This window comes from Orbicella faveolata, unplaced genomic scaffold (assembly GCF_042242905.1).
Source record: "Orbicella faveolata isolate gen_17 unplaced genomic scaffold, um_ofav_v1 contig_34, whole genome shotgun sequence".
NCBI classification, from domain to species: domain Eukaryota; kingdom Metazoa; phylum Cnidaria; class Anthozoa; order Scleractinia; family Merulinidae; genus Orbicella; species Orbicella faveolata.
Window position 1 is genome coordinate 34,194,140 of NW_028301563.1, and position 17,651 is coordinate 34,211,790.

General features: G+C 38.7%; 1 protein-coding gene across 1 annotated transcript; it reads right to left on the reverse strand.

Moving 5' to 3' along the window:
• Positions 1-9,526: 9,526 nt before the first annotated feature.
• Positions 9,527-17,386, reverse strand: LOC149105914 (uncharacterized). Its single transcript, XM_089271717.1, has 5 exons — positions 17,278-17,386; positions 13,661-13,740; positions 13,073-13,327; positions 9,885-10,173; positions 9,527-9,679 (listed from the first exon to the last, which is right to left on the reverse strand). Exons 2-4 carry the CDS (start codon positions 13,722-13,724, stop codon positions 9,917-9,919), a joined length of 576 nt encoding a protein of 191 aa, XP_089127843.1. The 5' UTR covers positions 13,725-13,740; positions 17,278-17,386; the 3' UTR covers positions 9,527-9,679; positions 9,885-9,916.
• Positions 17,387-17,651: the final 265 nt, after the last annotated feature.

Below are 17,651 nucleotides of genomic sequence, written 5' to 3' on the forward strand. Positions count from 1 at the left end.
TCGCAAAAGTTTGGAGTCTACTTCAACGAAAATAATATCGAACGCAAAAGGTCAACTCCATTGTGTCCACAAGCCAACGGAGAGAGATAGAAAAGTAGAATTGGAACTGATTGAAAGCCATGCTGAATAACTTACTGAAAGACGTCGTTGTAGAGAAATGAACCGCACACATTCGTTACAGAAGGACAAGGATATGAATCCTGCTAAGTTGTTATTTGGAAGAAAGATTCTTTCAAAGGCCCAACACGTGAATATGGGTGCAGCCTGTAATCACACTGAGATTCTGAAATGGGATCGTGAAAGAAAGCAAATGGGCAAAGATATATGCCTACAGTCTGAGAACTGCTTAGAATCAAACATTAGAGACGAAGACGGGGTTCTTTTCCACGTGCCAAACACAGATAATATTCGACTGTCATTTGAATTGACTTTATATGAAGTAGGCAACAAGCTTAGATGTACAGTGAAAATTGTCCTGCTGCGGTACACAACAAGAGAAATTCTAGTCATCATAGAAACATAAGCCGGAATAAATCAAAAGAGACAGGGAGGCAGCGTGGCCGAGCGGTTAGGGCACCGGACTTGAAATCCCGAGGTCGTGGTGTCTCAAGTCCCGCTCTGACCACTTAGCTGGAGTCTATTATGTTTACTTGAAATATTTCTTTCTTTCAGTTTAAGTGGCATGCCTGTGAACTAGCTAGGTATAGCGAAGCGCATCGACCACTATAAACCTTTCATGAGCATTTTAACAAAGGCCAATAACAGTTAAGAGATATAACCAGGATAAACAGAAGCTAGTCATCATTAAGCATTAAGGTCCAGCCGAGAACGTCAACTAGCCCTGAAAATGTGAAAGACTTTGAATTTGTACGAAACTAGCTTGTTTACAGGTAGCTGACATTTCCATTTTAGTATGATGCTCGAGAATGGCCGTAAGCGTGACGTCACTAGCCTCAGAATCGTCAAATTTCTCGTTGAAACGGTTTTGGTTTGATGTTTATCCATTTTCTCTCCAAATTGGAGAAATATCGATCAGATTTCGTTTGAATTGTAACTCTTTCAAGCCGGTCGGTAACAAAAACTTCCTCAGAGTTGATCTATTTCACCGGAATATTTAAAATACGACATTTTAACACATTAAGTTGGTCAAACTTCGAACTTTCATTTTCTAGATTTCGACATCCGACTTCCGCTTTTTCGAAAACGCGAAGTTCAAAATATGAACTATTGATTTCATTTTTGAGTGGCAGTTTTTAGTATTCCGACCATGATGCTCTTTAAATTTTAAATACAATTTGTTTCCATATGTTTTTCGCAACGTAACACTATACATGTCACTTGATACACTTCGAATGGATTTTTCTTACCGTCTGCAAGAATAAATTGAACTACAGTCTACATACATAGATAGCACATCATTTTTCCGTCATGAAAGGATACAACTGATTGCCTGATAGACTAATCGATTGATTGACTGACTGACTGACTGACTGATTGATTGACTTCTTTTGATTGACTTCTTTTGAATGATTACATAAACAACACATCCAAGACTGTGCGCTGCAGTCAAAACATATTAAGATTAGAAAATCACAGTCCACATGTTTTGTTTCCCTTTCACCTCCAGAGTGATTTGTTAATGATGTGGATCCGGCGTTTTAATTCTTTCCTTGTTCACGTCAAGGGTGAAGTCTGTCACGTTAAAGGCTCTCAAACATTTCATGTTTCAATTTCAAGCATTAGACAATTTATATTTGGTTTGCCTTTCTGGGTAAAATTTGTTTCGTGCTCTTCCTGTATCATGGCTGAACGAACCGCAGTGTGTTTCAGCAAAAAAACTTTTTAAAATTGGTGGTTGTGAACATTTCTATAAGCTAATATAAATTGCAAAATCCAATCAGTAAAATCTGAGTTTCTTCATATAAAACGTTTTTTCGTTTTCTTTGTTAGAATTCCTTTTCGGTCAAGTGCTGTTTAGAACGTCGTCGGGATTGTCGACATTGAGTTTTTTCATTTCGGTTTCCTCCAGCCACCTGTGATTTCCACTTTCACCGATCTGTTGTGATAGCGCTTTATTCAACTTCCTTTGGTGATCGAAACTATTTCAGAAAGCTATTATTTAAGGTTATTCCCCAGTATTGCATTGCGCATCCCTACTGCGCATAATTTCACGCGTGATTAGCGCGCGCGCATTAAAAAATGGCGGCTTTTTCTTTACAGCTGGACTTCGCCATAGAGGTAAATCGTCATTTTCTCGCAAACGAGTATGGTGACCTATCATTTTTTCTGTTGTTTTGAATTGAGTAATAAATTTCTCTGTGTAAAATAAATATGGACCAATTCTCAGTGTAGAACAAAAAGGAATCGTCGGAAACGTGAATTTAGCAAGCAATCTTGACTACAATCATGGTGCTATTATAAGGATTTATATGGGTATAAACAAGGTGCTTTTGCTTCTAAACGAACATGGGGACCCCTCATTTTTATTTCAAAATTTAAGTTCCTATAATATAAACAATCAATAGGCAAAGTTTCACAAAAATCTCAGTGCAGGTTCTATTTCAGTGGAATGACCTTAACATGTTTTTGTAAAAAGCAAGCGTACAACCTTCATTTTCTCGATATCGGAGTATCCGGTCGGCACTGTTTGAAAACTTAAAGTTTGAAATGACGTAACTCACTCACGTTCGGTCGTTGGTTTTGGTATTCCAGCCATAATGTTTTCACAGTTTAACTCCAATTTGTTTCTATATTTGTGGACAGAACGCCATAGATATGTCACTAACTAGTTTAGGCTTTTTTAATGGATTTCTCTTGAAGTCTGTTAGCCATTCTTTATACGTCAGTATATAGCACATCACCCTCTCACCAGGACTAATAAAGAGATACAATCAAATGGTTGATGTTTAATTTAGCCTTGAAATCAGTTATTCATAACATTTTCTTTCGCGCGCGGTTGGTTTGATTCAGAATCGAATCGTGTGGCGAAAGTCGTCAAACCGATAGTACTATTAGTTTGTTTACTGTATTGCTCCAAAAATCTGTTTTCGCTTGAATAACAAGGTCGAAATAATGTCCCTTAATATACAAAAAGTCTTTGGAAATCTACGAAATGCTATGAATTTAGTGTAAGTCATATCATGTCAAGACTTAGTAAGTTTTGATGCTATACAGGCGTCTTAAAAGAGTTACAACTCAACGGAAATTTAATTGAATTTTTTGTCAAACTTGAGGCGCGGTAAATTGGAACATGACAACAGGAATTACCCCTTGTATAGCACCATGGAAGAAAGGAGTTCATGTCACGAACCGTGACGCCAGATAGGGAAAGAAGCCAACATCAACGGAAACCTAGCAGACCCATTCTTCTTTCGTCCAAACAGCACACAATAACTTTTGAACGAAGGAAGAACAACAGACCACATCCATGGTCGCCATGGAGATGAAAACGTACAACATTAGCCTTCTCGGGATTGCAGAGACAAGATGGATTCAATCAGTTACATTCCGCCTCGCCACAGGAGACGATACTTTACTCTGGACATACACACGATAGGGCGCTGCATACGACAGGCGGAACGCTCTCATAGGTTGAGAGCCAGTTAGCTTTAGGTCAAGAGCGCCACATTCAGAATCAAAACAAGCAAGGATACTCACAAGATTTACCGTGTGTGATACACCAACTAATGATGATTGTGAGGCGGTAAAAGACCAGTTTTATGAAAGACTCAAAAAAGTGCTTGGCAAGAACCGACCGCAAAGAGAACTGACCATCCCTGAATGGGGCACGTTATGAATACCAAGATTGGCAGCTGGAACAGCGGTTGTGAAGAGGTGAAGGGCACACATGGTTTAGGTGACCTGAGCAATAATGGAAAGGGATTTGCAGACATACGTGCAGAGCACGAGCTCGTAACTGGAGTTTCCGTTTTTCCAAACAAAAGAGTGGATAAGGCCACAATGGGTTTCGACTAACCACACAATTGAAAACCAGATGCACCACCTGTACATATCAAGAAAAATTAGAAAGAATCTACTAGTTGTTTGAGTCATGAGGGGAACAGATGTTACCAGATGACTGCAGTACATGGCAAGTCCTCTGGTGGAACCCGCGGGGTAACAGAAGGAGAGGCAGACCGTTCAGCAGCCGGAGGAGAAATACAGAACGCATTGTCGCGTCTAAACATTTTTGAAATGAAACAAGATAATGATCTGTTTCTAATTGTGACAAGAGAGTTGATGACCTGAGAAATCGCAAATCTCAAAATATACTAATTCTGAAACGCCAAGTTGAATTGATATTACAATCAGCATAGAGACAAATGTTTGCCTGTCTAGGATATATCAAAAGAACAACTTTCCATGACAAACAATTTAGAATGCAGAATTTAGAATTTTAATGATGCCGCTGTTGAAAATTTCCAATTATCTTAACTCCTCAGTTTTCAGTATATACGTACTTTGAGCTTCGACAGTTCGACATCCTCAGAATTGATCTATTTCACCGGAGAATTTAAAATACGAAATTTTAACACGATACTTTCTAAACTTTCATTTTCTAGATTTCGACTTCCGATTTCCGCTTTATCGAAAACGCGAAGTTTAAAATATGAACTATTACATTCTACTTTTGAGTGGCAGTTTTTGGTATTCCCACCATGATGCTCTTTAAATTTTAAACACAATTTGTTTCCATAATTTTTCGCAACGGAACACCATACATATCACTCGGTACACCTCGAATGGATTTCATTTACCGTCTGCAAACATAAATTGAACCACGCTTTCTGTATAAATGGATAGCACATCAGTTTTTCATCTTGAAAACATACAATTGATTTATTGATTGATTGATTGATTGACAGATTGATGGATGTCTAATTTAGAAATCGGCTATTCATAAAGTTTTCTTTTGGGTTCGGTTGGTTTGATAACAAAATTAAATCGTGTTTAACCGTATTTTTAGATTCAATTGCTGAGTTAATAACATCGGATAGACTTCACACTAGTGTGGCCATATTACACACTCATACCACAGAGCGTAGCAAAACGCATTCAGATCTGAACTTGCAAATTTATCGTTATTGGTTTCTTTTGAATGATTAAATAAACAAACACATTCAAGACTGCACGCTGCAGTCAAAACATATTAAGTTTGAGAAAATCACAATCCAAATGTTTTTCTTTTCTCTTTCCTTGTTCACGTCAAACGGTTAAGTCCATCACGTTAAAGGCTAGTAACTTTCCAGATCTCAAACCGGTTCCAAATTGCCATGTGCCATGTTTCAATTTCAAGAAAGAGATAAACAAATTATATGTGATCTGCCTTTCTTGGTAAATTTTCTTTGCGCTCTTACCGTGTCATCGCTGAACGAACAGCAAAGTGTTCAGCAAAAAAAAAAAAAGAATCTTTAACACAGAATGAGAGTTTCTTCATATAAAGCTTTTTCGTTCACTTTGTTAGTATTCCTTTTCGGTCAAGTGCTATTTAGAAAGAACTTCCTCGGCATTGTCCACATTACGTTTTCTGATTTCGGTTTCCTCCAGCTGTCTCCACTGTTTCAACTTTCACCGATCTGTTGTGATAGCGCTTTAGTTAACTTCTTTTGATGAATCTATTTCAGAGAACTTTCAAAAATACCACATATAACATGCTCTTGTGACAAGCAAGCGTTGAACTTTCATTTTCTAGATATCGATATCCGGTCGGGACTGTACTTCACTCATGTTCGGTCGTTGTATTTGGTATTCCGGCCATGATGATGTTTTTACATTTTTAAATCCAGTTTGTTCTCATATTTGTGGATTTCTATTTAAGTCTGTAAGCCATTCTTTACACACATCTTCAGCATAGATAACACATCGATCATTTTTTCATCAGTGCAAATCAAAAGATACAGTCAATTGGTTGATGTTTAGTTTAGCCTTGAAATCGGCTATACATAAAATTTTCTTTTGCGCGCGGTAATTTTGATTCAGAATCGAATCGCGTGGCGAAAATCGTCCAGCCGATAGTCGTGTTATTTTGTTTACTGTATGGCTCCAAAAATCTGTTTTCGCTTGAATAACGAGGTCGAAATAGTGCCGTTTAATATACAAAAACTCAATGGAAAACAACGAAATGCTATGAATTTAGTATAAATCATATCATGTGAAGACTTCATAAGTTTTGATGCTGTACAGGCAAATAGCCGTGTGTTGTTCTTTGTTTGCGAGGTGTTAGAAAAAGTGCCCTGGGGTATTTTAATTTTGTCCTCCGGTCTACAAAGTTAAATGATGTGACGTCACCTCTGAAATGAGTAAGTCTTGCATTGGAGCCTAATAACTCATAAAGCTGACAACTGACTCCACTTTCAGTAGCGTGCTCGGAGTATTTCCACCCCCCCCGCCACCCCGTCCTGGATGGAATGTTGGCTTATTACAGGATCACCATCGGTATATTTTTCCTACTACTCAATTATACACCTGGGTGGAGAGAGGCACTGTGAGAGTAACATAATGACCCCGCTCGACAATGTAACATCTTCAAGTGTTGGTGTTGAAGAAAAAAAAAAAATGAAAAAACGGTTTCAATCGCAACAAAGCAAAATAAATAACTGATAAGTTTCTTGATCCAGCTTAAAAAAAAAAAGAATACAATGGATTTACAGAAGAGAGAAAAGAATGTGCTAGGACAAATGGTATATAAAGATTTTACCAAAGGAAAACAGATGCATTGGAGCTCGGCACTAAGACCCGTCCCTCGGGACCTGTACGATTGAACGGGATTACTACAAATACTGTCTTTTTGTGCAAACACAAAGCAGGTTAGAAATATCACCGTACCGCAAAAGAAATTTCACGGACTCCTCGCTTAGTTCGCGAGGAAGCGCTCTTTAACGTCACTCGCTGTCTTTTTAGACGAAAGCATTAAAAGAAAAAAATGAAAACACGACTACACTCTGTCTATGCCAATTTTATGGCATTATTCAACAATTCATGGCATCCAAAAAAACCCTTGTCACTTGTAAAATCATTCACTGTGTTATACATCAGTCCGCGAATATACCAGATTAAATAAGTTATCTTATCTTATCTTGTAGCCAGAGAATCAGATCATATTCTCTTGCTTGTAGTCTTTGTGATAAGTATGAGGAAATTATATTTCGAATGTGGCGCCAAGAAGTTGAGAAGTTCTTATTTCCCGCAGTGTCTTTTATTTAACACTTCAAAAGTCACATGTGTCGCCCTCAGGTTTGGAGTGCTTCTCAAAAAATTATTTTCGGTCCGGGTTCGAGCACTGGCTGGGGACATTGCAAAGCTGAGATCCAACTTGAGGTGTTCTATAACAGACAGATAAAAGGACAGTAAGCAGTCAGTCTGACATACTGGAAGCAAACAGATATTTCGCCTCGCGTGTTATTATTCTTTGTGCACTTAATAAAAAAGCCGAGATCAACCTAAAGGCTAAATGATTCGATTGAGGACCCTACCGTATTTTAACCCAGCCCAGACTTGAGGAAACACTCGTTTAATTTTTTGTAATAGCAGTGCCTCTTCTCTAAATAATACTTGCTAGGATACGTTCCTTTCCTCCAATTGTAGTACCTGACGTAGTTAGTTAAGCGTAGTTCAGAGTTGTAATATTTTTTTGTCGGTTTGCAGTCAATTTTAGTGAATCTAGTTCACTGTTTGCTATTTACGCACTTTCAGACATGGCAAGTTAGAAAGAAGAAGTGGCCAGTCTCCAATAATCGACCTCCCTAGAGTAAAAAAAGAATTAAGGCGGGAGTAAACAAGAATTTAAGTGAAATTTTAGGAAGTTTAAAGAGGGATTAAAAGGGGCAAAAAGGTTATGGAACACCACCAGACAGTTGAACGCCCCCGAAAGGGCACCCCAGGTTGGTGGACAACTGTTTGGTGTACGTCTACCAATTTTTAACTTCAAATTCTAATTTTAAAGCAACACCAAATCTTCAAAATTTCCTATTTCCATAAATTTTACTAAACCTTTGAGAAAAACTATTTATCTCCAAATATACCTAAAAATCATCAAAAAACTTACAAAACAGCCCAAAACATAGATATGTAGGATGAGCAGAGAGATTCTTGACTGCTTGAAACGTGAACGAGATATTTGCATTAAAACCACAATACCCAGCAAAAATACGGCCTTCATGCAGACCCCAGCCTTAACCAATGCAAATTTTACGGTACATCTGCAATGGGAATATTAATTTGACGTTAGATCACAACGTACAACATACTGCTCGAGTTCTTCCTTTCCCAAATCTGGATGGAGCCGGGTTATTCGAATCTCGAAGTTTTATCAACTGGATATGTGTTTTAAAGGGGCATTATTACAATTATGTTATCGAAAAGTTCTAGAAAAAGTTTGGTGGGCAGACGTTTTCAAATTCTGTCATCGAGCCTTGGAAAAAAGACGCGCTTAAGGCGTGGGTACACATGAAAATTCTGTAAAAGATCGAATTTTTGTTTTTGCCGGAATTTGAATCTTAAGGTATTAAAGTTGTATTTTGGGAAACATTTCTGTGACTGTAAGTTCAAAGCTCGTTTTCTCAAAACGAGTTCTTTTTGCCTTTGAGGAAAGATATTTTGACAAGGATTTGTCCAATTGAGCTGAAATTTTTTCAGGATTTGTTGTTCTAAGTAGGTTTTGTGTTTTAAGCTAAAAACTTTTCCATCCAGTGCATTTTGTCGAGGTTATGCATTGAAATGTATGCTGGTCTATGCCGGATTTTCTGTATTAGATTTGACTGGTCGCCATTTTATGTGCTGTTAACTATTCAAATGTTTTCTATGCTTAAAACAGTAAACTGTTTGTCTTCTTTTAAAAAATGTAAAAATTATTCATTTTGATCAATTTTTCTGGGAGTTATCTTTTCTCAAGTAAGCCCTAGTATTCTTCAGCAGGTGGCAGGTTTAATCAACCGGTGTCAGGTTACAATACAGTTCTAGGGTACAAAACATATATTTTTAATAATCTTTGGTCTTTAAGCTTTCTAGAAAAGTATACCTTGTCATGGTTTAGAATTAAATCTTAGCCATGAAAAAAGTTTGAAAAAATAGTGTGTTTTCCTGTGTACCCCCGCCTTAATCTGCTACTTGACTTAAATTTAGAATTTAGTTGTTACTTGTATTCTCAACGGTCACTTCTGAAGATGTATGTCGAAACATACGAAACGTCAAGTTAAACGAATTTTGTTTTCCAACATGCGCTTTATTGTCATGTTTGTCACCGCAGTTTGTGTGTTATTTCCTATTAAGCTACGATCGTCAAAGAGAATTCCATATACGGTACCGCAAATTATTAAAGCCCCCGCTGTGGACCTTTTGAGGCTGAACACGTGAGAAGTACCAAAAGCGCTTTTTAACCCACTAAGCGTACAACGAGCACCCCCCGTCCATTTTATATAGGAGTGCCCCCCTGGTGTAACAGCGCAAGCTTTGTTCACACCCTGACTGTTGCAATGTACTTAAATTTAGCCAGTAGAAAAACCTTAATAATAACTACAACTGCAGAGTATTTGTATTATTTGCACTTTTTTTATTCATCACACGCAAACTTCAGAGAAGAAGACAAAATGTTAAAATCAGAGAACAGCTTGATTGAATTAATTTAAAGTCGTCGTAGTTCACTGATCATTACGTATTTGCTTGATCCACGTTCAGTCATGTGCTGCAATTAAAAAAGGAAAAAAAGGCCATCAAGTTCAAAAAGCGATATTGTAGATATAACAGAGACTGCATGACGATAAACGTGTCAGTAGTAAACTTAATTGAACTTGTACCCGCGCGCGAGTGAAAACCGGTCTTCAAGCTATAAACGAGGAAACAAGTTAGGTTATGACGGACAGATATCAAAAGTTCACGTGAAATATTACCTGACGATGTGCCCAGTGCCGTGACGTCAAGCTCAGTTTTCAAAAGATGCGAGGCACCCAGGCTCCTGACAGGTTCCAAACTGACAAACGTCTTTCAGGTCGCCTTGAGTGCAGTCCAAGGCGATATCGTCTGCCGTTTTCGGATCCATGCAGCCTCGCATGAAGTAGTCGGTCAGACCGTACTTCTGTTTCCTGACAAAGCACCTGGTCTCCCACTGTTGACATTCTTGGGTCTCAAGGTTCTTGTCACAGTCTTCCAGTGACTCGTCACTTGCACAATAAGGACACACTGAATAAAAATAGCGCGAAAGGGATAAACAAATACACTTGTAGCTTTTGAGTAATAGTAGTAGTAATAGTAAAAGAAACAGTATCAGTAACAGTAGCAGGCTGCAGTAACAGTAACAGTAACAGCAACAACAGCAGCAACAGCAACAGCAACGGCAACAGCAACAGCAACAGCAACAGTAACAGCAACAGCAACAGTAATAGTAATGGTAATAGAGCAGTTTTCAATTTAGTGTCGTAATTATATGTAGCCGACGCAAAGCGCGGGAAAACGAGTGCGAGTGTTTACAATGTAAACCGGGAATGGGCTTTCAGAATGCTGGCAAGCACTACCATGCATGCCATCCATGCATGCTTTATTCTAAACCAAATAAAAGGTGATGTTTCTAAAAAGTATGTTCTTTAAGAATAACTGCTGAAAGCACTCGCTTTGCGCTCGTGCGGTCACAAGCAGTTTTTCTACACCTCAAACATGCATTGTATTTCATTTTCTTAGGGAACATGGCACACCATCTTCTATTTAATTTGATGAATATATAAAAAAAAACAACAATTCTTCCAAGCTTTATATGTAAGCAACATCATGCAATTCTTATAGTCACGGTATTTTGGTCGTGTACAAAGTAATGAATAAATTGAAAGAAACCTGAAAATAGTAGTTTACTAAGATAAAAAAACACCCAAGAAATGATAATAAACCATAAAGGAACAAGGATGGTTAAGGATGCACAATTCTTTGAACTCTTTCCTTTAGTAATCCTTCCTTCTACTACTTCCTTTCTTCTACTACTTCTATCTTTTTTTCTTTTTTTATGCTAAAATTTTAATTTCAAATGTAAGTGCAAAATAAAGTGAAGTTGAAGTTGAAGTTGATTGACACGGATTACAAACGACGAATTTGAAAAATTTAGGCTAAACGTTTCAAGATGCATAACCGTGACTGTAGGTCCTTTAATATCCTCGGAGACCCAGGGGTAGACTTTCTAAAAGTCCTTTCCAATAATTCTTCCCTGGCCTGTTGATTTCGCCGTTGGAAAGGACTTTTCCCACTTGCAGCGCGCCAAATTTTACCGGTGGATTTTTCCACCTTTGACGTAAATACACATTAACCAATGAACAAACAAGTACTGACTATACGTCATGACGTCGCGCGCGTTCAACGAAACAACTCTCAGAGCAAATGTCTGCTGAGTTCAAGTACTATAAAAATCTCTTCATTTAGCTTTACCTTTTGTTCTCGGATATACTTAAGGATATGAATTTTATGGATATGAATTTTATGGAGCTTTTACTTAATACGGGCGCGAACTGAGCTCCTGTGTGATCCGGATAGTTTGAGAGAATTAAGTTTGCATCTTTCGAAGAAGAACAGAGCCGTTCTTGCAGTTTGTGTAATTGTTACACTTTTAGTTGATTTAATGAATGACCAAGTTTTCTTCTCTACAAAGAAAGGGCATCGGAGCAAATTTGCATCGGCCGTTTCACCGTGCTGAAAGCAGTCATCGATCGATGAAGGTTTTTTGGGAACAGCGCTTTTATTCTCTGCCGTTCGTTGCGACTTCGATTCTCAACGTTATTTAATCAAGAGAGCTTCACAGAACTAAAGTTCTCCCCGACTAATTCCGTCATCTTTAGTTTATTCGGATTCTTGTCGATGCAAGCTAGATCTCATAAGTTTATAGCATTTGTCAGGCAGCTCACTGGTCGATAGCTGGTTAATCTAGACTAAAACAAATAATTCTCGATCGGTTTAAACACGGTTTTGTCTTTTCAGGAGGCGTTACTCAACGGAACAGCTTTCGCCGTTTGTCTGCTGGCTACATACTGCACTAGACACAAATAAATTCATTTGAGTTAGGGAACAGTACTCGTAAACGTTTTGATGGCAATCATTTTCTGTTTTCGCGACGATCGCGCGCGGAGCAGATGAGAAGTGCGATATGTCAGTCATGTTTTTCGCGCCAAAAATTTACGCTCTGATTCACACTCGTGCAAGTGAAAAAGGTCTGGCCAATCAGCGGGACGGAACTCGACCACTTCTGGAACCGGTTCGGTAAGAATATGAGCGCGCGCTAAGTAATAAAATGAGCAATGATAGGGCACATGGCCATTGCTATAGCTTTGTCTGAGTTTAACTATCTTGGACGTCCGGTGACCCCTATTTTTCTTTTGATGGATTTTTTTCTCTACCGACTACGTTTAGCGAAAAAATTGAAGAAAATCTATCGACTAGAAGTTTGAATTTTTTGCAGAATGCACCATCGAATTCCGTTTTTTTTTTAACTTTTCGTTTATCTGTGCGAGGGTTTCAAATGCCTCTCGAAGGGTTACGTTTTGTGAAAAGGCTGTTAAAATTTGGAATTATTTACGTAACAGACCCATTTCTACATAATACGACTAGGATCGTTTTCCTCCGTTGACTCACCTTCGATATTTTTAGCTATACTGAATCCCTGTAGACCATGCTGAATTACGTGCGCTAATTTTTCAAAATCAGGGTTGTTTTCCACGCGCTTTATCTCTGAAACGAAGTCGGTGACCCCCATGTTTTTTTTTCATTTCTGACACAAGTAACTCATTATCTGATTGCAGTAAAAATTTAAAAGAATCTATCGACTGGAAAATTTTCGCGCGAACGTCCTTAATATTGTTGTTAGTGCTTTTGCTTTTGACAGTAAAAGTAAAACAAACATTTGGCAGTAATTACCATCATAGAGTTTTGACGGCTTTTGGGTTCAAGCCATTAGTTGTTGTAATAATTATTTGTGTAATTTTTCCAAACTGAAACTGAACGTTTCACAAGCATGCAGTATTGTCATGCAATCTCTCCTTTGACGAAAGCAGTTCGGTGACTTGTCAAGAAAACATCTGCGTAAGACCTAACAATAGTATTTATTTACCTAAAGGAAACTCAGCTTTGCACCTCGGCTCCCTGCACATCACTTTTTTGCAGTTGTTCATTTTTTCGCAGTATCCTAGCGACGTTTGGTAAGTGTAGGTATCAGAGCATTGACGAGTAAATGTTCCATAGGTATAGAGGGTGGACTCGCATATTGCATTCGCTCGGTTACAGCTTTCAAATTTGATCTTCTTGTCACAATCAGCTTTGGGGTCATCTCCTCGGCCCCGACAAACTGGGCACTGGAAATCGTCGCCTGTAAATGAAACAGGTAAGTTAAGGTTATGGTAAGGGTAAGACAGGCAACGCGAGGCGAGACGAGGCGAGGCAAGGCGAGGCGAGGCGAGAGGCGAGGCAAGGCGAAGGTAAGATAAGGTAAAGTATGAGTTCAAAACGAGAGAAGAATTTTACTATGCAGGCAGAAATAGTAAATTTTATTGGTGGTGATTGTAAGTTTTTTTTTCCAAATTGGCAAGGACATTTAAAAAAAAAATTCAGGGGGTGCAGTATGTATTAATAGTCGATATTACTCCTGACTTTGTTTTCAATAATTTTAGCTTTGCTTTCAAACACGACGACTTTTACTCACCGTAACTTTGCCCAAACCTGGAAGCTGTAAGAACAGCGAACATAAAAATCCCCCAATACATCATCGTCTTGTCAAAGATCCTGGTGAAATAAGAAACATGTTGCATGCAAGGTCATGTAAGGCTGTTTTCAGCTTGGACATTAGAGGCGTGAAAGATTTTATTGAAATGCGGCATGACAACAGCTCGTTGAACATGTTAAATATTATTTAAACATAATTCTGAACTAGTACGGCGTCTATTGCTTCTTTTTGAAAACCGCAGGGGTAACGACAGGGCAATGACTCGACCGCTGGCTTTGTTGCGAAAACAAAGACCACAGTTTAGAGGTAGAAAAGACTCGTTCTGTTCACGGTTGGAGGGATGTCGGCGCTACAAAACACTTGGCAACAAATCAAACCAGGGGCCCGTTTCTCCCGAAGAGTTTTCGCACCCGGAAAACCGTAGCAAAATGTCAAATCTCATGACTTCAGAACTCTTTTATGAATATATTGTTAATATGCACCGAGGTTCCCTTCATACCTATTACACGGTGGCGAGAAGATATGAATTTTATGTTCGAGTGGCAAGAACAATATTGTTCTTGCTTCGAGGACATAAAATTCATTTCTCCAAGCTAACGTGTAACAAAATGTAGTGTTCTTTTTATTATGCAGACGTGTTTTTTTATTATATAGACATTTTTGACGATTTTCCGAAGATTTCCAACCGCTTTCCGAAGATTTCCAAAAAATTCGCCAAAACTTGTTCGAAGGTCACACGAACGTTGCCGAACTTGTTTCGAGAATTTCCAAAGGTTACTGAAGAATTCCGAAGATTGCCGAAGACTTTTGAGGAAGACCCGATGGTGTTTCGATCATACACCAACGAATTCAAGCCCAATTTAAGAGACAAACTTGATATCAGTGAAATCATCCATATATTCACTAGTAAGGGTATGAAAAATACGCCACCCGAGTCCCGGATGAGGCTTCGTACGAATTTTACGCGTGGTGTATTTTCCATTATAACATAGCTAGGACCCTACGCGCTCTCTGATTGGTCAAAAACCCATGTTGTATAAAACATAGAAAAAGCGTGTTTTATTGTTTTGCGCGTGTAAAATCTATATCCGGACATTGAGAACACCGTCGTGTTTTATCACAGTGTAATACACGGCTTTGTCCTCTTTATTTGTTAAATAAAGCATTCGTGTCTATATAATGAAAGAAGTTTCAGGCGTAGGGAGTATATACCTCCTTGTCTTTAAATACCAATTAACTAAAAATGACTTTGCGGGCACAAAAGGTTTCCGGGTCTTTCGAGAAACGGGCCCTAAGTGTTATGTATCTATCATGCATGTGTGTGTAATGCCCTAAACAATATTCCAGCTAAAAATATGATCGTTTTTCTGCTTGAAACCGCCATCCTCGGATTTCAACACCGTAAATTAATAATTCATCGAGTTAAAACAAAGAAAATTACAACCATGAAGAAGTTTGGATAACCGGTTTTGATTAGCCTAGATCAGTTTTGACGATTTTACTTCTCCGTTTACTCCTTAGTTTTTGTTTCAACTGAAAAGATATATCAAAACGTGGCTGTCAAAACGCCTCCAATTTCGTCAAAAATACACCGCTGCGCGTCGTTTTTTTCAACTGTCTTCTCGGTGCTTAGATATCCCGATGAAACATTGTCTCTCGTGTTTGAAATATTAGTTGAAAAATGACACGAAAATTGATGAGTAAAGACACAGCAGCAATATCTAAACGTTTATGCGCGATAATTAACAACCTCTGGAAATTTCAGCTTCTTAGAGTGAAATTCCCGTGGGATATCGAAAAAAAAAAAAAACAAAAAAAAACACGGAGAGGATTGGACTGATTTCCCCTGGGATACCTCCACCTTTGTCTCATTCGGCTACCAAACCAGAACCGCGTTTTGAATCAACAAAATAGGGAGCTTAAGGAATCCACGACGGGGTTGTGTCCTGGTGTACCGGTATACAGAGGGAATAACCATTGTACTCCTTTCTTTACGAACCTTTGTTTAGCTGTTGAACATTGTTGGGTCTTTTGTATCGGTTCTTGTGAACCGGTACACGAGGACAGAACCCACGACGGCAACGGCAACGTCACTGAACATAAGATTATGACTGTGCACTCGCGTTATAATTCTTGGCACGTTTCTTTTCTGTCCTCTGCAAAACAACAACGTGAAGTGACCAAATTTTGCGTTGTCTGGAGAACGTGAACCAGGACGGCTAAATTTCAAATTTTTATTTCAGATTTATCGCTGTGTTCGAGATTTAGCTTTGAATGACATTAGAGTATCTCGAGATTCGAAGGTAAAATATAAATTCATTTTTTAATCGACGTTGTCTTCGGCGTCGCCGTCGGGGATTCTTAAACTCCCCATTATAAAGTGAGTTAGAACGCTTCTCCGGCATGAATAGTTTTGCAGACCTTGTGAAGTCTTGGCTTGGTGTCCTTAATTACACTTAATTGAGATTAGGACAAATTGCTAAGTAGTCCAGCCTCCCTTGTGGTTTCAACGAAAGAAACAAAGAAAAGTCTGGGAGTCAAAGTTCATCATTGCATTACAGTATACGAGTATATGCATTTAAGGTTATTAAACTGCGGACTCATCAAAGCAAAGTGATCTACTCTAGATTTAAAAGACCCTTAATCTGACTTAAACAAGATGTTCGAAGCAGGTTGAATTAAGTTTGTAACTGAAGTCATAATTTATGTTAATGTGTTTTAACTTATTCGTGGTTGGTTTTGGTGTTTAGCGGGGACTGAATGAAATTCGACGTTCGAAAGCACAGCCACACCAAATCAATTTAGGTGCGGCACGGTGGCAGCATAACGTTTGGAATAAGAACAATAAAGAATCCTGTCATATAGATTTATGAGTTATCTCCACTGGTTTTACAGTTGCATGCATATTTTATCATATTTCAAAACTATCGGAGTCCTTAAGTATTTTGTATCAATGTTATTTCCCGCCCGTAAACGTAACTGCAGTCGAACCTACAGGTAGCGACCACCCCCGGCGACCACCTCTCCTCAGCGACCAGTTTTCCAAAATACCAAAAGTTTTCTAATCAAATTACTATATTTGGAAGCTCTTGTAAGCGACCACATAGACTTGACATTTATGGTAGCTTACGTTCGACTGTTCGACTGTATATACTTTTGGTCCGCAAGAAAACTTTTAAATGGCCTTTCTAAAAGAAGTAGAAGCGTCGTTCTCTAGCTGAAAATAATAAAAAAATATAAACTTTCTTCTACCACTCTGTATAGCATTTAACGAGTTTGTAATTACAAATCAGTTTGTTCGTCCCCGCAGCGGAATTTTTCACAAAAACAGGCGTGTCACACTGATAGAAACCTTTTACTGCAACATGCAGTGTGAGCCAACCTTATAAGTGTTACGGAAGCTACTTGTGAGGTCGAATCAAAAGACACTGGCCCCAAACAGCAGCCAGTTGACCAGACACAGATTTGAGTCTTTGTTGGAATTCTGCAGATGGTGTGACCGACATGGTCTTTGCAAGTCAATTATGCACACTTTGATGAACTGACATGGTCTTTGGTAACTACAAGCAGAAAATACGTGTAACCTCAAGGCTTACCTTAGTTGTTGTCTTACAAGCTGTGATGCACTTAAAAGCCCGCTAAGATAAGCTTGGCGTTTATCAACTGTTTTCCTTGCTGGTTCAGAGCTGGCACTAAACTCACGCGTGTAAATTTTTACTTTTGTTCAAAGGCCTCTCGCCGAGATTGGCTAGTTTAATTAACCAATCAGCGAGCGGCTTTTTTACGGGAGAGAATGCATGCCAAACAAAGAAAAATGGTCAACAAAGGCATCAGGCGCTGATTTATCACGATTCCTTCCGCCATTAATATGAATGGCGTCTCCAATAGTCCTAATGAAGATGACGAAACTGAAAACTGTTCAATTCTTTTGCGGAGAAAACCGCAGGCCGCAGGCTAGCTTTATATGGGT